The sequence below is a fragment of the Bacillus rossius genome, chromosome 5, assembly GCF_032445375.1.
Source record: "Bacillus rossius redtenbacheri isolate Brsri chromosome 5, Brsri_v3, whole genome shotgun sequence".
Lineage (NCBI taxonomy): Eukaryota > Metazoa > Arthropoda > Insecta > Phasmatodea > Bacillidae > Bacillus > Bacillus rossius.
Window position 1 is genome coordinate 66,627,099 of NC_086333.1, and position 20,562 is coordinate 66,647,660.

Genomic DNA, 20,562 nt, shown 5'->3' on the forward strand with positions numbered 1-20,562 from the left:
AGTGTGGACCAGTTCAGAAGAAGAGTGCGGGGAAAGTAGAGTGAATGCTTGCCACCGGGTACTTCTGTGCCCACTTGCAGCAATAATAATAATAATAATAATAATAATAACAATAACATGATAGGTATATTTTCAAACACATTGATAGTTATTGGTAGGTAAGTTACAAGAAAGAAAGTGTAATATTTGAATCATAAAAAAAGATTTAGGCTTAACCAGTGGCGTAGCCAGGATTTGTGTATGGGGGGTGTTAAGAAGCATGTATTAAAGTGGGTGTCTGGGGGTCCTCCCCCGGAAAAATTGGGATTTTAAGGTGTAAAATAGTGCTATTTTAGCAGTTTTCGGTTCTTAAATTTTAAATATTTTAATGGTAAAAATTTTACTAATTTTAATATGAAATTTATTTCAGTGATGAATAAGAAATTAATTAAAGATTTGGTGCTAGGGGGGGGGGGGTTTGAACCCCTAAACCCCCCACCTCCTGGCTACGCCCCTGGGCTTAACATATTCAATATGTCATTATTCTATTCATGCATAGTACATAAAAAAATTTCTATATGAACTGCACATATATATTTTAATGTAACATGTCAACTTTTATGAGGTACCGGTATAGGCTGAAAGAAATGGACATGGATAGGGTTCTTTTGGGCAGGGCTGTTATGAATAAAAAAAATACAACAAAACTTTAAAAATTACTCAATATTTATGTTTATTTCCATTAATATATTTGTGATGAAACTGTGGGCTCTAACTTTCACATAAATAAATGTATTATTTCTGTACTGAGCATTACCAAAACAGAGATTACAGAGTAATATTTCCTCTTTACATTCTACGACCAGATGACACTCTGCAAGTCAACATACACTAAAGCACACAATTGTGTTGAACCTCAGTATCCATCTATGTGAAAAATTACTTTTATGGTGAGAAACAGAATCTTTAATTTGTGCAAAAAAAAATTAAATAAAATAATTATTTGTTATTTTGACCAACAGAATTTGTGTCATCACAAGTTATATAACTTCAGTGTGCCTAGATGTTAAACATAGTTAGTTGAAGTATAGTACGTTCTGGTATCTCTGAAATAAACTGTTAGATGCAATAACATGCATACATGTATCCAATTCTTTCCCAGCAACCCAAATATCAGCTGATACATTAAAATTTTCTGCTTTAAATGCTATATGGCTAGTAACTCCTATTCTCTTTAAATGTACTTGATTCCTGTAAATGTAATCTGGTAATATTCTATTAGTTATTCCTCGAACAAAACTTAAGCAGGAAAATGCTCAGAATAATGACAGTAAGTACATATACTCAATAACAAACAAAACAGTTCCTGCGTAACATACATGAATCAGCCATTAAACATTAGAATATGTACACACACAAATACAATTCAAAGTTATTAGTTTTAACTTTAAAATTGGGCTAAAATAACTTTCTTCAATTTAAACATTTCTGTACCCCATAGGGAAAGGGTGCTATGTCCATTTATCTAAGTTTACAGGAGAACATTTAAAAGTTTTTTATTATGACCAGTAAATACATAAAAATTAATTAAAAATGCTAACCAAATTATTATATCACAATTTTATAAGTATGTACATACATTTTTCATTGAGTTAGGAATTGATAGGCCTACAAACATTATAAATCCCAGATTGATTATATAGAAAGTTTAAAATGTTACAATTAAGATATAGACGGGGCACGCTGGGGCAATGCACCCACGACCAACAACGGCCAAGGTTTCCAAGCTATCCTGGCGCCCTCCGGACATCATCATCATCATTACAACACCCGTACAGCCCGTCAGGTATTCCCCGGGCCTTCCACAGAGGACCGGGTGACAGCAGGTGTAAATGCATGTAGCTGATTTTGTATTTGCCACCACAGGAAAATGAAACATTAAGGTAACATGCAATAGATACAAAGAGAAATATCATTGTATTAAATTAATTAATTAAATGCACCCGTGGCAGTCTACAAGCAGAACACTCTCGCACTGCTTATTTCACAATCCCCTCCTAGTGTGAACCCCACTGTCGCATATCGAGCGGGGAAAAAAAATTAGATGTTTTAAAATCAACTTCCAGAAATAAATATAACAGCAATAAACGGGAAGAAATGGATTGATTGATTGATTGAGTGCTGTGATTTAATGTAATATTAACCAATGTCTTGCAGTCAACAGTTTTTAAGGGCCTTCAAACTAATTTTTAAGTCGACAATAATTTGTCAATATGACAGCAAATGTAATAAATTAAGAAAGACTGGATTAAGATACAAACATAAAGAAAGTACCGGCAATGTAACAGTTGTTGCCAGGAGTTAAAGAAGGCACCAACAATGCAATGCCATTACATTAAAGTTTGTTGGGAATAACTGGTCAAAAATCAATAAAAAAAATGAAAAAAATTCTCGGCTCTAGATCTCGCCGTCGTTACCTGCTGAGACACATTTCTTACACATTCTTTAAACAAATTCTCTATTTCATTGTTATCGTGCGCAATATTTACAATCTATTTAACATTCCCGCGCGTTTTTTCAAAAGAAAACCAACTTCCGAAGATGCCCGAAGGTTAACCCTTCGGGCTTCATCGGGATGTTCCTCAACTTTTGTACATTGTAGGCTTCCCGTGGCCGGTTCTCTCATCTCGTTCTCTCGTTCTCTCCGCGTTTTCGTTCTTCCGAATCTTTCAAGGTACCGGCTCTCAAAGAGCCGGTTGGTTCTCTCGTTCTCTCCGCATTTTCGTTCTACCGAATCTTTCAAGGTACCGGCTCTCAAAGAGCCGGTTCTTTACATCGCGAACGAATCGCAAGATTTCGTTCTCTCAAAGATTCGTTCTTTTTGAACGAATCGTTAACGAACGACCCATCACTATCGGTCCCACCGATTCCAGTATAATCGTGGGATTCAGAATACAATGGTTTTGGAATCGACCATGACCGATTCCTGCATTGTTTTTAAGTTTACAAAATACATCTCCTACGGAACGTAAGAAAATACTAAAATGAATGCAAATATAATTTTTAAACTACATAATACAATCTTTTTTACGGAACTGATTTACGAATTACGGTAATTAACGTATTTATTTACTTGCACCGCCATTTTCCCTATAGTACAAATGCAGTATCTACTTTCCCGCTTTAAAAACGAAAGCATTTTTCGGAAATTACGTTGCAGCAGCACTGCATTTAATAGTAAACCTTCAAAAATAACTAGACAAAACCATAAATGTTTAAAGAAAATTATGTAAATGGCAAGTAAAATAACGTAAACGTTAACTATTTGATCATGGCAGCTACATTTGCCATTGTAAACAACCTAAGTTTTTGTTTGTGCTACCGGCCATGGTAAACCATACGGCCATGTACCAAATCTTTGGTGACAACGTGAAAATTAAGATGTTTCACATCTCTGCACTTTAAACTTTAAAGAATTAAATGAAATAATTTTTGAACGAGATTTTACCCAAATTTACAGTGGATTACTGCGACCATATTAAAATAAGTTTAAAAGCAACATAACCAAATTGCTGTTAATCGGCGTTCTTGTGTTCAGCGATGCTCTTTTTACATTAGATATATTTTGGAAAGGCAGTTGGCTAATCTGAATTTCCAAACATTGCTGCTGAAACGTTTGTAAATTTTTATTACCAAACATAAACAATCTTTTGAAAGTAGTTGTGTTTAATAGAATTGTTTCCGATAAATTTTTGAAATGAATTAAATGTTATCACGCGATTTTTTGAAGAGTTTAATTATTTTGTGTAAGAAAATCTCACCATAAAATGTGGACATTTTGAGATGCTAAACATGCACAGAATGTTCTTAGTCAAGAACCGAAAATTTATTTTCTCTTTACGGTTGTGAAGAACTGCAAGACTGGATGGATTTATTCTTTTCACCAAGTGAGATAATTAAGTTCTAGATAATATATTAAAACTTAAGCATCTCTGACATTTTATTTTAGTGTGGTGCATATTTGTTTCTTGTCATTTCCATCATAATGAGATAATAAAGTTTTATTTTTACATTTCCCCCTTTTTATTTTTTTTCGCCCAGGTCCCTTGAAATATGTATCAACGAGGTTATATTGTTATTTTATTTGGATCATTATTTACTTGCGCTTGAAAATAAAATTCTTAACCTAAACGTACAAACCTCTTTTTTTACAATTAATTAATTGAGTTGATAATGTAAGGTATCAAAAGTTGGTTAAGTTATAACATTATTTACAAAATACATCATAAGACATCTTTGATTATTGGCAGTGTTTGAACACATGTTTCGTCTAACTATATGCAAGGTTAAAAGGCCAAATTGTGCTAGAAATTCAAGGTAGCATAACTTGATGGTAATGAACATACTTTTTAACATTATATAAGCTGTATATAATGTTAATTTCTGCACAGAAAATGTAACACAATTATATCAATAATATATATATATATATTATATATAATTATGCAATTATATTTTTAAATCATAAACAACCTTTTTTTTCTGAGTATATTACTCTGTTGAACATTGTCAGCTAAAAATTAAGGAATCGGATTCGAAGAATCGACCCTTTAATTTAAGAATCGAAAATGGAATCGGAATCGGTATATTTTAGGAATCGGCCCAACACTAGTAGTAAGTATTTCAAAAAAGCTTTTATAAAAATAATAACACCAAAATCTTCTGTTTTAAAAACTATATTGGACTAAAAATAAAATTATAAAATCTTGTCTTTACATCCGGGATTTCCGCGGTCCCAAACGTTTTGAATTTAAGACCTTTCACTGTAATAAGGTTTTCAAACAGGATCTATACTAGTTTAGTTGCCTTTCTTTCTGCCCTGCCCTCCACTTACTCTCTCAATCACAGCACACATTCTAGTACGTGTTGTCTGCGAAATTTCACCGAGTTTATGCTAGTGTTATATGATGGTATTTAAAACTTCCACTGCTTTAAATCCTGGAATTAGAAAACTATGCAACATGTTAAGAGAGTGCTAATTAGGTGATCATAAGTGATTTAAAGGGCCGTGTAAATTATCTTCACGTAGTTCCACGATATTCTCACAAGTGCAGAGTCGAAGCTGTCAATTACAGAGGAATATCTCTCACCACTATCTCACAGACAGCCAGCCACCAGCTTGTGTGAACCGCAAGAGATAAAACTGTGCATTAATTGATATGTAAGCAACATGCGGGATATTCCATTGTTTGGTTGACCATGTATGTATTAACTTATCTCATTTATAATGTTCCCAGGCTTTCACAGACATTGTCTGAAGTAGCTTGGCTTCTGGATTGTAGCCACGTCCTTGGTGAATAATTCACCAAGGATGTGGCTACAACCCAGAAGCCAAGCTACTATCTCATTTATGATATTACTACCCATTGTAATTGTGCACATATTTATAATTGAGAAAACAGATATTACCATGGAATAAAATTATGAGAAAAATTATGATAAAGCTAATGTTGGAAAAATTATCTAACGTAAGACTTATGCTAAAAAAAAAAATTTGGTCACAAATAAATACAACAATTTAATTAGAATCAAACAAATAAAATAATCTTTAAAATATTTTGATAATGATCCTCAAGGAAGAAGCTGTGTTTATTTTCTATTAAAATTACTGTAATTATTTTAAAAAAAAAAAAAAAAACATAAACCTCTCACCCATGAATTTTCCATATACATCTAACCCTGAAAATAACATTTATTTTCATGTCTACATCCAAACAACTCTTATGCCAAATATGTACAATTGCAATTTTTCAATAAATTATACATATAAAACACTTTATTATGCTAGGTAAGAAAATATCCCAATTTTTTATCATCAATAAAAAATCCTTTAATTTGTCTATTCTATGCCTTTAATCGTTGGGCATGTAGGAATTTCCAAATGTTCAAAATTTGATAGTTTCAATAAAATTCAGTAATGTTTAAAAAGTTTACATAGGACACACGTTAAATCCTCAGGGAAAAAAAACAATATTTAGTATGGTGTACTTGCTACTTTAACATCAGCAAAGAATTTGGAACTATAGTTCTCAAGACCTCGGACAATCCTCTCCCTAGAAAGTCTTACTATGTTATGGCATTTAATATTCAGTTATTAACTCGCGACCTGCAATGAAATTTTACTACCGACTGACAATCATGGTCTTGGCCACAATAACACATGAAACAACTAGAGCATTTTTTTTTTAACACTTACTGGCATTACAGAAAAGTATTAACATTTAAATTTTTCTCACATGTTTCAAATGCCTTACCAATAATTTCATTATAGGAAAAGAAAACATATTTTCCTGATACCTATGTGTACACAGCTATCCAGTTTACACAAAACAATATGCCGGCTTACGTAGCCGTTGTCTGAATTCACTTGACTTTTGGGTTTCAGCCATGTCACTGATAATTTATTACTATCCTGGAGATGATTTAACAAATTCATACGAAAACTACTGCTAACGCATGGTTAAGATCCAAAAAGTCTGATGAATTTGGTTCTTCATACTATGGTTTTTAAAGCTATGTTTTTAAGATGTTGCTGTTTTGAAACACACACAGGGTTGAATACCCCATTCAAATACTTGGGCTACAATCTTTCATTTTCCAGGATCATTTTGTCTTCTCCTCTGTCTTAACGATAAGAACCAATCGAGGTATGTAAATTTTTGAGCTGCACCAACATCTTCTTGCGTGCCTGCACACTGTTGAGTTCTCCGTACGCGATCCTCGGCGGGGGAACGACCGAGGGGTGCGCCCGGCGGGGCTAGCATATCTTCACGGTCGGGGCGTGCTCCCGGGACGAGCCGATGTTCTCCGCCTCCTCGACCGTGTCGGGGAGGTCCTTCCGCAGCGTCTCCGGGAAGCTGAAGGCCAGCAGGCCGGACACCAGGGACATCGAGCCGAACAGGATCAGCGGCAGCGAGTACATGTAATTCATCTGCGGAAAACAACAACACTGCCACTGTACTAGGGCCTGTGATAATGTGTGTGCGCGTGTGTGTACGTGTGCATGTAATTTTGAATGAAAAACCAATACAATAAGCAAATTATTTTCGAATACAAATATGAAATTTTAACATGATTCAACAAGTAATGAGACAAATCAATGTAGCTTAAAAAAACTGTTTATTTGACCAAAACGAGATTTCGGCTAATTTTCAACATAACACCCCCAACCCCCCTTCACTTATACACTTGTACCATCGTTCCCTTGAGTTGCTTATGCCCTGGCATAAAATTCGGAGCCACGTTTGCACCTGAATCTTTACTTCTTTGAAGCAGATTTTTTGCCGCTTAGAGTCTCCTTAAAGGGCCCAAACACACAAAGTCTGACGGGTTAAAGTATGGACTGTAAGGAGCGTGTGGAAGAACCTCCCAGCCCAGTTTTTGAATGCAGTGCGGCCGTGCATTGTCATGAAGCCAAATCACACCTTTTTTTCAAAAGTCCACGATGTTTATTGCAAATTACAGGCTCTCTTTTTTTCCAGCATATCACTGTAATATTGACTGTTCTTCGGTCTTAAAGAAAATCACATAAAATATGGCCTTGTCAGTCCCAATAAAGTGTAAGCATCACTTTACCATCAGATGGCTGGGTCTTGAATTTTTTCCTCATTTGAAAATTGTTTTTTTTTACACTCAAGGCTTTGTCTGTTCGACTCAGGCTTGTAATAGTGAATCCATGTCTCAGAGCATGTTACAATTCTTTCAAAAAAAAGCTTCTTTCTCAGTGGAACATTGAGCTTTTAACTGTTTAATGATTTGAAGCCTCATTTCTTTATGGATTATGGGTGTCCCTAAGTTATCTCGGCACCCATCTCACGCAGGTTTTCTTGTGTTGCAGTTTATTTTGAATGACGTTGTGGACAGTTTCAACACTTTTGTAGCTATAATTTCAACAATGATTCATCTGTTGTCTCGGATGATTGCGTTAGAGCGAGATTCAAGGGAGGAAGTGACAACTTCACTGGTCAGCCACCAGGCTGCTCATCACCAAATCCTTTAGCAACCACTTTTAAATTGTTTTACCCACTTGTAAATGTTTGAACGATTGAAACAATTATTTCTATAAACTTTTGTAATCTTTAACACTTTCTGCAACTAAAAAATTTAATCACTGCACTTTTTTTTTTTTAAGTACAAATCTCAATTGAACCGGACATTTTAAACTGACTGATTTATATGTTGTGTTAAAATCTTATCAAACAACTGATGAGAAGTTATTACATAAGTGCCAATTTAAACTTTTGAATGTTTCTCAATAAATAACAAACTGTTTTTGAGCTACATCAATTTTTCTGGCTACTTATTGAATAACCCTCATAGTAAGAATGAGAATTAGAACCGTACTAAAAATAAATTTCACATCATTTAACAAGTATGTAGGGTAAGTGTATTAGTGGTCTATGGGGAATTAGACAAATAATACTGAAGTGAACAAGTTGATTTGGCTAAGTCAGTTACAATAATTACGTAAAATGTTAAAAATTTACATTTTTGGGGGAAATTATTTTTGTAGCTAAGCTAACCACACGTAACCAACCTTTTCTTTTTAATATTTTCACCTTCTTCCCCAGAACCAGGTAATCTACATATTGAACCAAAAAAATTTCGTGAACCACGAAATACTGCAATACATTATACATTTCACAAAAAAAAAAAAAAATTAGCATTTTAAAAATGCTGTATTTAAGAAATAGTGATAAAATAAGCTCATATTTACAAATTCAAACGCTAGTTAGTCACGCTAGCTAGCCAAGCATATATTTTGTGCTAATGATTAAAGTGTATTGTTAAAAACTTTGAATTTCACCAGTTAGTTCTGATGTAATTGAATGAAAGTGAGCCCTTTTGAGTTTTATACCAGTGTTAATACAGGCTTAACTTACAAACTGTATAATAGGAAAGATAACATTGTTAAGTCTTTATTTATTTTTTCTATCCTGCAACATTTAAAAAACAAATCCCCAGTAAAAGCTACATTTATCTTGAACTGCATCGCGTGGGAATGCCCATGGTGAACATACCAGCAGCGGGGTGATGGGTGCGACCATGGTCCCCAGGCGGCTGACCATGCAGCTGGTGCTGATGACAGAGTGGCGTATCGGCGTCGGGAACATCTCCGACGCATAAACGTGGAGGGTGGTGTATGAGACGGAGATCACCAGCTTGCAGAACAGGAACAAGTACAGCCGCGTTGAGTAACAACCTGCCAAACGTGTTTCCAAACTAGGGATGCGCCGGTTGAATCCTCGAATCCCACTGAATCTACAGTATTCTAAAGTTTTGGGATTCGAGGAAAAAAATTCTAAGAAAAATATGGATTAAAGTAGTAAATTTAAAAATTCAACACTGGCAAGGATTTAAAAATTTGTGGTTGGAGACTGCGAAAATTATTGATTTATGATTTCTTTACGGCTGGTTAGGGCAAGTCAAAATGATGACTCGTCAGAGCGTAGTAACGAAAAATGCAAGGTTCAGGAGTAGGTTCTATGGTGGAGAGGGTAAGGGAAAATATCAAGTATTAGACTCCTCATTCTCGCTACGAACGTACAGTGCTGATTTTTTCATTCATAGAAACAACAAAAGGTGGTATCTCTTTAAAAATTCAATTAAAATCAATTAGAATCGTGGAAAATTGTATTTACCTTCTCAAAAATGTTTGAGTGATTTTTTTAGTGTGTTATTGTGTACTTTACTGTTTATTCATTTCGTTCAAATGAATTAATGACGTGTACAGTTTAACATAATGGCTATGAACCCTTGTTAACATAGCTTAAGAGTAATATTTGGGATGAAAACAAAAATTTTTACGTTTCCAAATATTGACATTGCATTCCTACAGGTGACAACACATGATGCCACCTAGGTAAGTGGTGGATTCCGACGCATGCCTACGCATGACCACTCGCGACAACTCCACCTGGGCGCGGGGCGGGAAGACTGGAAGCAGGCGCGCTCACCCGCGGGCGTGGCGGCCAGGGCGAACAGGCAGGCGGCGCACAGCATCAGCGAGGTGGCCTGGTACAACCTCCGGCTGAAGCGGTCCATGGTGTAGTACGTCACGACGCTGGCCGGCACCTCCACCAGCCCCACCAGCACGAAGTTGACGTTCTTGTCCCCGGCGACCGCTACCGACGTCAGCGTCAGCCCCACGTACACGAACGCGTTCGTCAGCCTGCGGAATCACTCGAAGCTCACCCACATCTTCTGTCGGTTTCATGGAAAATATAAAATAGGTATTCTACTGTGTGCAAGATCTGTGTATTTGAAAGATGGAATGCTTGGGTCTCTGAAGGAAGGATGTATTGTAGAGGAGGGAGGGGCCGAACCTGGATCTCCTCTTGTTGGTAAGAGATTCAGCTGACAACTTGAAGAGTCTCACCCACTTGGGCACACACACAGTTTGCTGAGCTTCACAGGCTTGAGGGAAGGCATAGCTCCGATAGACATCACATTAAATTTAAATACAGTAGAACCCTGTTATAATGTTCCTGCATATAATGTTTTCCTGCTTATAATGTCATATTTTTAAAGTCCCAATATTTCCCCTATAAGGACAATGTATTTATTTCCTGCATATAACGTTCATAATAAGTGTAATTTCCTGCTTATAATGTTTGCTTTCTAACATTCAATAAATGGGGAAAAAATGTTTTAAAACCAAATTATTCCAACACTTACGATAAAAAGTTTCCTTTATGTATGTTTATGTTTACAACCACTGCCATACAATACATGAAGTTTGTTAAAATACAATTTTATGCAATATACTGAAGGTACACAATGTTCATAGTTACGTGTCAGTTGGCACCCTTAGTCAACTCTTCTCTTCCTTGCCATTCCAGTGGGTATTCAGATGCACGTACATAGTCCTACGATATTTAAGTTGCCAACCATTGAGCGAGGGCATAACTAAAAGTGTTTTCTATTGCTTACAAATAATTTTTTTTTTCATTCATACGTACGAATCCCAAAATTAAACATTTTCAGGTGGCGAAGGAGTAGACGTTCTCACTATTAATGTTGTCATCATGAATCGTGAGATAATTTTACAAAAAATGTGGCAGTGTATCTTTAAAGACAAACAAAATTTAACCAGGGAACAAGATGAAGTTGAAAAATTGTTGGCTTGTTTCAGAAAATTCATGTATCAAGTATACTATCTTTGGTTTTAACATTAAAGTTGTTTACATAGCTTGGTGAGGCCATTGGTACAAATCTCGAACATTGTTAAGAGCTAAATTGAGATTTCCTGCTTATAACGTTTTCCTGCTTATAATGTTTTTTTCTTGTGCTCCCTTGAAAAACATTATAACAGGGTTCTACTGGTAGTGGGAAACTGTATTATCATTTGGAAATTATATCTCAAAAGGCTGTAGTTTTCCAACATAAAAATTGGTCACTTCCTGCAGGTAGTACATCTATTTTGTATTATATGTAATTTTTCTTATTATGAAGGTATTTAAATTATCATGTGAATTAAAAAAGTTGTAAGAAAATTTAATGAAAAAATCCTTAAATTTGTTTACCAATTATTTCCAAAAACATGCTAGGTTCAGACTCCACTATAAACATACCTCCCATTGCTTTTGAGCGTTTGTGCTAAATTATGCAATGTTAACTAGAGATATGGGTGAAAAATTTTCAGAGGAAATTTTTATGAAAAAATTTAACCACATATTTTACAAGAAAATTGTCTTTTTTCATCATCAACATAGGATCACATCATTTTTGATAGACTTATATATGTTAAAATAATTTATTTTTTTATATTAAACAGGTTCTGTTTGAAAAAGTTGTTGCTATCAGTTGAGAAAGGGTAGCATGAGTCCCTCCGAACTCTTAAATGTTTAAAAAAGTTGCTGTACTTTTCTCATGGACAAACTGAGTGGGAAATCAGAATATTATAGGATAGTGTCACCATGCAACAAGCTACTGTTATGTGGCAGTATTTTAAGAAGCATGAAATAAGTGGAAAAATCGTAGGAGATCTACAAACACATGCAAATAATGCAACTAGGTCACTTGGAGAAGTTCAAGAAATTTTTCCAGTTTTGAAGAAAATTTAACAAAATATAAACCCTAAACTACTGTCCTGAAAAACTAACTCCTCCAAGTTAACCCTTATACGCCGTGAACAGCGTGCTCGTCAGACTAAGTGCGGAACGGGTGGCGAGGTTTCCCTGGCTCTACTCACTCACAAGTACAACAGTTGAGGAACCTCAGCATCAGCCTCCTGGAGCGCACGAGCTTGAGGAGCATGCTCTCCGTGCTGCGGTCGTCCTTGCGCTCTGCCCCCTCCGGCTTGTCCTGCAACGTGCAACTGCACTCCGACACCACCCCTCTGCCAGACGCCACACGAGCAGGTGTGTGTACTAGCGTGGCGCGAACATGCTGGCCACGTTACAGAAGCCAGGGAAAAGGGAATTGGTCGGGGAATCTACTTGAATCACAAAAAATTATGGTATTTCTTGAGTGATAGTAATTTAGGTGATAATAGACAGAAGCATACATTTCCCCCCCCCCCCCCCCCCCCCCATCCCTCAGACTTTGTAAAGTTATTTTTAATTTCATATGGCATTTTAGTGCTCAGTCATAAACACTTTAAAATGGTGTATGCAAGGTTCTGTTTGAATATTAATTTTGTTTTGAAAAGAAATTATGAGGATTTTCTTTATTTACTTCGGAAAATTGTGAAATAAGTCATTTATTACTATGGAAACTTTAAATATTGGTCAGGGAAATGTTAGCAAAGATGTCTGTGAATATCCTAAATCACAATTAATTATACTTACAATAAAACATGCATAAAATAAACGTGATATAGTTTATGCCAAGAAGAAGTCTCTATAAAGTGTAATTAAATTGTATTTCTGTACAGTGATGAGCTAACCCTAAAATATCAAATAATTCAAAAATTACACAGGTGAGCAAGCCACTTAATATTTAAAAAGCTAAAACAAGGGTTAGGATTTATATTCATGGTAAGTACTTTACAAAATGTTAAAATTATTGTATCGGCTACATGAACAATATTTATCGCACAAAATGCTGGTATGTACACACAATATTTAAGACGTGTCATGAAGTTTATCCTTCCTTCTTCCGTAATAAATAACACGCCGTAACTGGATGTCCAAAACAGTAATCATTATGGATAATCTGTAATACTTGGCAGCGCTTAACCTCCCCAGAGATAGACATGTTTATCAGCACACTGAAACAATCAACGGAGCTACTGAAACTAAGTGAATTTAACAGAGGAACAAGAATTTCACATTACTACATAAAGCTTTCATTCTGATCGTATGAACGTAAAAACCTTTTTGGGTGGAGGGAAAGGGGGGGGGGGTCGAATAACCCGCTTGAAGCTGCTTGCAAATTAAATGTGAAGAGACAAATGTGTAAGAGACATTGAAATCAGTCTTATTGGAATTCTCTCTCAAAAGTAGGCATTGCTGTTATTGTTACATGCATATGTATCTGTTATGCATATCACAGATTTAAGGATTTCAAATGGGGTAGCAATTATTCGAGAATATCCTCCAGGAACTTCAAAATATACCAAAAATAACTGGGCAAATATTCACCTAACTGCAATGAAACTTGTTTTAAAAATGTAATATCTAATTTGACTTGCAATCAATTTTTTTTTTTTTTTTGATACATTGAACAGTTTCTTTTTACGTACACTGCCACTTGGAAAGAACATTTATTTGGACATCCATAAAGTACTGTAGTAGCAACAACAAACAGTAAGTATAAATGAATGCATAACAGAGGAAGGCATTCAAGAAATACTAGAATGTTCTTGCATATTTACATTTACTCATCAAAACGAAAATTCTGGGCAAGTGTTAAGAGAAGCAGGTCTGCGTAGCGCATTCACGTAATGCCAGCAGCGACTGAGCTGTTTGCACGAGTAACAGACGGAAGTGTCTGTGACTTGTACCTCTAGTTTATCCAGAACCTTGGTCGACATGTTCACGCCATTCTTCCTCGCCTCCGAGCAGAGGGCATTCCTCACTTTGTCGAGGTGACCTTGGGACACCAGCCATCTAGTCGACTCTGGAATCAGCCTGAACATACAGCCAGGTCTCTTCCTTCTAAGCTCCCCAATATCATCCAGCTAACACTGTAAACTATCCAGACATTTTTTTTTGGTTGAAAATAACATTACATACACTAATAATGAAATCAGAGTACAATAAACTCCCAATTTATTGTGCATGTGAATTTAGGGGAGCAATGACATATTAATCCAAGATTACATTAATCTATTACAGTAGAAGAACCCTGTTATAAAACTTTCCTGCTGATAATATCATATTTTTTAAGTCCAGACTTTTTTCCTATTAGAACAATGCATTTATTTCCTGCGTATACCATTTGATGAATGAAGAAGAAAAACAAGTTTTAATAACCTAACTATTCCAACACTTATCCCATCTGTGAAGTTTAGCATGTTAAATAGTTTACTTTACACTTTATGTACTTTTCGGTTACAATCACTGTCATACCATAGATGTTACTTGTTCGAATAAGATTGTATGCAAAAACAAACAGTAAGTGTATCAGAACACCAGCGCTACACGTTAGTGCTAGCTAACACTGTGTATTCGATATATCAAAGGTACCTCACATTCGCAGTTACATGTCTGTTGGCACTCTTGTCTTGAAAAAACAATCCTTTCGTTCCTTGCCATTCTAGTGTATTTTCAGACGTATGTAAGTAGTCCTACAATATTGATGTAAAAACCCTACCTTATAGACAAAACAGATGAGCAAATGCACAATAAAAAAATCTTTTGAAAAGTTTATATGTAGTATAAGCTTTATCTTAAAAAAAATTTAATATACATAGTATAATTCCGGTAATCTGGAATAGATGTGACCGGACCCTGTCTGGGTCACTTATAAAGTCCAGATTAAATGTAATTTGCCATAAAATGCAAGTAATAAAAGTTTAAACTATTTTTTTAATCAATTCTGGATCAACAGGCTGTCCAGACAAGCAGGGTCCGAATTAGCGGTAATGTGTTTCTGAAGGTATTGTTCGACAGCTGCGAGGGCACCTCGGTGAATACTCGCAAGCACTCACCAGCTGTAAGTCAGGAACAAGATGGTCGGAGCGTAGATGACGCGAAGCAGTGTTCGCCAGCTCTTCACGAACATTGCTATCGCCCCCAGCAGGGACTCCCCCAGCGAGTACGAGACACTCAGAATCGTGCCCGCCAGCACCCGCCTCCGCGGGTTCACCATCTCTATGCCTGTCGACACCATGGCTATAGATTTTATTTTGCAGTGCACATATTTCGCATAGCATTTGCATCATTTATATTATCTTTGAAAGATTTGTGCAATGGGAGTGCATAACTTGATGTAAGCTTTTGGACGTACGCCATTGCTTAGCACATGTATGTCTGTAGAAGAAAACTACAAAAAAACACAAATGACAAAAAACACAAATAAGCAAAAAATTGCTGTATTGTGTGGCATTAAATCCTGACAACAGCAATTTTTAAATATTTTAATGAGAGAATCTTAGGCTTCCAATGTTATAAAGCTTTGCAACAAATACGAAGCTTCACGTCAGATGCGAAACTTTGCATCACAACCAAAACTTCAAATAAAATGAATAGCCAATTTCCTGGTGTAGTCAAATCGGATATTAAAAAGAGCTTCTATTGATTCACTTAGTCAAAGCTTCGCACAGGCCTAGTCCATACCTGCCGAATTAAAAACCCTTAATTTTTTTTTACTAATTTTTAATTTTTTTTGTTTACCAGTTTTAATTTCATTTAGACTGTTCAATGTAAATGTCTTTCTTTAGATTTACTTCTTCCTAAGCATTGACTTCATGCAGTTTCAGCACACACCATTTTGCACCCAGTTCTTCCAGCATACCCAGAATGAAGCTGGAGAAGTATATTCCGCCGTTCACCACTGCATCCAGGAACTCCAGGGCAATGAACGAATTGAAACTCCAGGTGAAGGAACGGAGGAGACCCAAGAGGCAGACTAAGCTCGCAGAAAATACCAGGGACTTCTTACGACCAATTCTAAAACAACGTGCATCATACATCTTTGTTGACAGCTCTAACTTAGGTACGTACCCTCAATAAACATATGAGAAATGGAGTAAATCAGTGTTGTAGTAAATCAGAGGTAAAATTAGAACCAAAAAAACACTTTCATACATATTATTAGATTAATTAAAAATGTGGCAAAATGTTTGCTTATACTTTTGGCAATAGTAAAAAAATGTGTGTTTAAATATCTACTATAGAACAAAAAAGTTTGTAACTATTTTTTTTTATGTTATTAATCTAACATACAATTTTTTTCATTAAATATACAACTGCCTTAATAAAAAAAGTCAGTAAAGTATTTTGTAAAATGTTTTTATTTTTTAAATTTAATTTTTTTAAATCTTTTTTGATGTTTCAAAGCAATGTAAGTTTGATATGTTAGTGGACTCTTATATGAAATTATGATTTTTCAAATAGAGGACCTTAAACAGTACATTAACCATGCAGAAGTAAGTACTTGTTACACTTACTTATCTGATATAAAGCCGGCGAGTGGCAGTCCGATAAACTGACCGATGTTATTCACGGTGCCCGGAACACTTCTTTTCCACTCTTGATCACACGTGAGTCCGAACTGGTAAAAGATACCATGTTAAACTAACAAACATGAAAAGATATTCATATCAGAAAAAAAATATCTAAAAAAATAGCAAATAATTTAAAATTCTACTATGATTATTGCAAATATTCTAATTTATACATCATAGATTTTTTAAGAAACACTTTCATATCTTACAGAGATATGCCATGAATGTATTTGTGTGATTTATGATCATGCACCCCTCAGGAGACACCAGAAAATATCTGTAACCTGTAACAGCCAGGAGCAGTCCACAACTTATCTCACTAGAGTAAAACATAATAAATATCATTACATACAATAATTTGAATGGGCAATTTCCATTGTCCCGCAAACTTCAATCAAAAAAAATAAAAAGTTAAAATAGGGCAACACAAAAAAAAATTAACTAAACTTAAACTGCCTATGATTACAGATTACGATTTAGATCAAACTTTAAAGATAAAATGATCAAAAATGCTCTGCAGCTGAAAAATTAGCCAAACACTTAAAACTTCACTTTCAGCATAAGCTGTACATTGAATGTATTAGAACGAAAGGTCTCGTAGTCATCAAGGTCATGGATACGGATGAATGATGGAAGGCATCTGGAGCGAGGAGGAGCGGGGGAAATGGTAGTACCTCGAGAAAACCAATCAAGCTGCCGGCAACATCCGCCATGTTTCCCACTTGCAAGTCTGACCCCCGCCTATGTGGCCTGATCTCTGAACCACCCCTGCCCTGACATCAGTGTCAGCAGCTAGATCTTCCCAAACAGCATGCATTGTTCTCGAGACATTTATGAAGTTGCATCGTGGGTTTCCTTCAACTCGCTGACACTTGATGCCATCATTGGTGGAGTGGTCAAGGTGCATGACCGTTCGAGTGGGGGGAGGATGGGGGGGGGGGGAGGGGCAAAATCCCAGGGGCTCGGGCACCAGGGGAGCCCAGTACAGTTTGAACATTTTTTTTTAGTTTGCGAGTTTACCCTGATAGTATGGCGAAAATTACAAGTCTATTGTTACTAGTATTCACTGTAAACCTTACAAGTTATGCGATACGTACAGATCACGTTTGGCCGTGGTCACGTTTATGTACAGTCTTCAAGTGATTATTATTTAAAGTTGTACCTTAAGTAATGGAGAGGGGGGGGGCCCGCCAAAGTTTTTGCCCCCATGTCCTTAAGATTCTCTAGACAGCCCCGCAGGGCGATAAGGATACGGTTACCCAACGGTTTCAAAAACCAGATTATTTGCAAGTAGGGAAACGTGTGGAAAACATCACTCCCCCCCTCCCCCTTAATGCATTCTATCGCTGTTTCCATCCCAACTCTTCCACCCGCAATAACCAGTCTCGTTCACCTCGCTGACAATGGTGCTCTCCAGAGGGTCGAACACGAAGGCAGAGCACTGCACGATGCTGCCACCCACGACGCAGTCCTGACGGGGCCCTGTGGCGTTGGCATTGCCACCGCCGGGCGCTGGGGCGTACCTGAGGCAACGGGGACAGACATGGTCCACTCACTCATGTCTGTTGTCAGCTTCAAAACACTCTGGTAACTCTGGAAAGTCTCCGTTCTTCCGTGCATGGTAAAAATTTTTAACACTATATTTTTTAAGGCCACAAATGTTGCTTGATTGTTCAGTGTAAAGGCGTTTTCAAATTCCTATTTGGATTTGAAAATACTAAATAGTGTAGAGAATAATGTCCAGTGAAATAATGGGAGGGGGGGAGGGAGGAAATCATTAAAAACGAGACAGTGTTGACCCCTTAAAAACATAAATGGTCTTAATTTATAAAGGCACTTGTACATGAGCACCTCTAGGAAGCTTGAAATTGTAAGGAGTAACCCTCCCCATACCATAACAAATTTGCACATACAGCCTACAAAAAAAGTATCTGTATGTGACACGACTTCTTGCACCGGTGTTGTAACAAGCCCAAAGAAGCATACTGCCTTTACTGGTATCTTACTTACAGATTTTTTAATTTGCAACTTTGTATATTGCATCCATCCCCTCCCCCATTGTTAACAGGGTCATGGAGGGGGGGAGGGATGCAGGGTGGATAGTCCTTGGGGCCAGGTTACATTTCAAGACTTTTTATATGTGTGGATTTACCCTAACAACAGGACAAAAGTTACAAGTCTGTAAAAACCTTCGGTTATGTGATATGCTCATATAACGTTTACAGTCATGGCTATGGTAACTTTGTAGAAGAAAATCTGCCTGGAAGAAAGTTATGATAAAAGTACAAAGAGAGAGAAAAAAAATACATCTGTAGGCAGAATGTTAAGAACCTGATAAGGCAATGAAAAATCTGCTGGGGAAGACGTTATTTCAAGATAATGAATGGGACAGCTTCTATTGTAGCCAGTAACTCAGGATTATTTAAACTCCTTGATTTGTCTCCGTGTTCATTCAGTTTTAGCGTGTTACAACGGGCACAACGCACACATATAGTTGGCGAAGCATAATATTGTTATTTATATATGTGTGTGTATTGTTTTTTCGATCCAGTTGTGTCAGTTTGCATGGAATATTAGTTAAATGACCTATCTATAAGTACAAAGACTCGAAATCTCACGAAATAGACAGTGGTATATATCGCTGAACATGCAGACAATAAAAGGATAGTATAAAAAAAATTGTTACATGATATATTAAATATTTATTGAGTCTAATTTTGTTTAGAGTTACAAATATGAGAGCACATTTGTTAAGCTCATCGATACATGCCACTCTTTTATTTTATCTATTTATTTTATAATTTAAGTCACGTAAAATGCAAGTTTGCTAAAAAAATTTCCTGGAAATTATGGAATACCCACATAAATCTGGTGCTCAAAAAAAAAATCAAATAGAAGAAAATTCTAACAAGGTCAGACAAATTTATTTAATATTGGGTTTGTTTAATCTATCACAAATGAGAAACAAAGTAAGGAGACAAATAATTAATTTGAAATTCCTCATTGTTTTAAAGAATCACAACACAAACATTTTTAAATCTTCTCTGCAGCCTCTAAAATAGCTCCACAAATTAACATAACACAATAGTATTGCTAATTTATTTCCGAATTTGTGAGTTGCACTGCGTGTATTCTGTGTACTTCCCGTTATTGTTGTTCAAGCAGAAAGATCTTTCAGCGTGCTTAGCAGAATATAGAATTCCCCGAGATCAACAGTGGGTCAACAGAAGACTTAACTCATCTAGGAACATCATGCATTGAATCAAGACTTGCACGTACATTGAAGTTTGATTCTATCATTGAAACGTTCCCTGTTATGAAAGCACGAGAAAATAATTTTAAAATATTATTTATTTAGTTGTTCGGTTTCAAGTTGATCAGTATTGCGTAAATTTTTAAGTTTATAAAAAAATTTTGTTTTAATTTTTGGAAAGGTATAAAGGGATGGAAATTATGTTTTATCGAGAGAAACATTTAAAATCTTTTCTTAAAATGCTGTGAAGAATAGTGTTCTGTTTTAACAGCATTACGATCTCTTGGAGGTTTGCAGTCTTATCATGTTTTTAAACAGTGAGAGGTTTAAAGAGTTGTGTATTAAGAGCAGCCCCCCCCCCCCCCCCCCCACATCATTCTGTGGGCCCCGTTGCTGGAAATCATTGTGCCCCCCCCCCCCCCCTTTTTTTCTAACAGAGATAAAAAATGTTTTTTTTTTCCTTTATGTACATTGTTTTAGTTATATTATATATATTTTTTAACCTTTTCACAATTATTTTTAAAACACGTTAAAACTAGTTTTAAGTCGGTGTTTCAATTGTCAACGTAAATTTATTTTGAATAATGGCAAATAAATGAGTGTGAGTGTATAACGGTTCGTTATATACAAAATAAACAGTTCAACGCCGATTGTA

The 20,562-nt window shown here is 36.0% G+C and overlaps 1 protein-coding gene across 3 annotated transcripts in view; it reads right to left on the bottom strand.

Moving 5' to 3' along the window:
• Positions 1-687: 687 nt before the first annotated feature.
• LOC134531929 (organic cation transporter protein-like) overlaps positions 688-20,562 on the bottom strand; it is a 59,395-nt gene continuing 39,520 nt past the window's right edge. For all 3 annotated transcript variants that reach the window (XM_063367978.1, XM_063367980.1, XM_063367979.1), the window contains exons 4-12: positions 18,048-18,177; positions 16,598-16,701; positions 15,943-16,097; positions 15,137-15,305; positions 13,988-14,114; positions 12,233-12,345; positions 9,996-10,210; positions 9,060-9,241; positions 688-6,970 (exon numbers count right to left, since the gene is read on the bottom strand). In XM_063367978.1, coding sequence (XP_063224048.1) covers positions 6,797-6,970; positions 9,060-9,241; positions 9,996-10,210; positions 12,233-12,345; positions 13,988-14,114; positions 15,137-15,305; positions 15,943-16,097; positions 16,598-16,701; positions 18,048-18,177 — 1,369 coding nt within the window. In that variant the 3' untranslated portion in view covers positions 688-6,796. The remainder of the gene's footprint in view (positions 6,971-9,059; positions 9,242-9,995; positions 10,211-12,232; positions 12,346-13,987; positions 14,115-15,136; positions 15,306-15,942; positions 16,098-16,597; positions 16,702-18,047; positions 18,178-20,562) is intronic.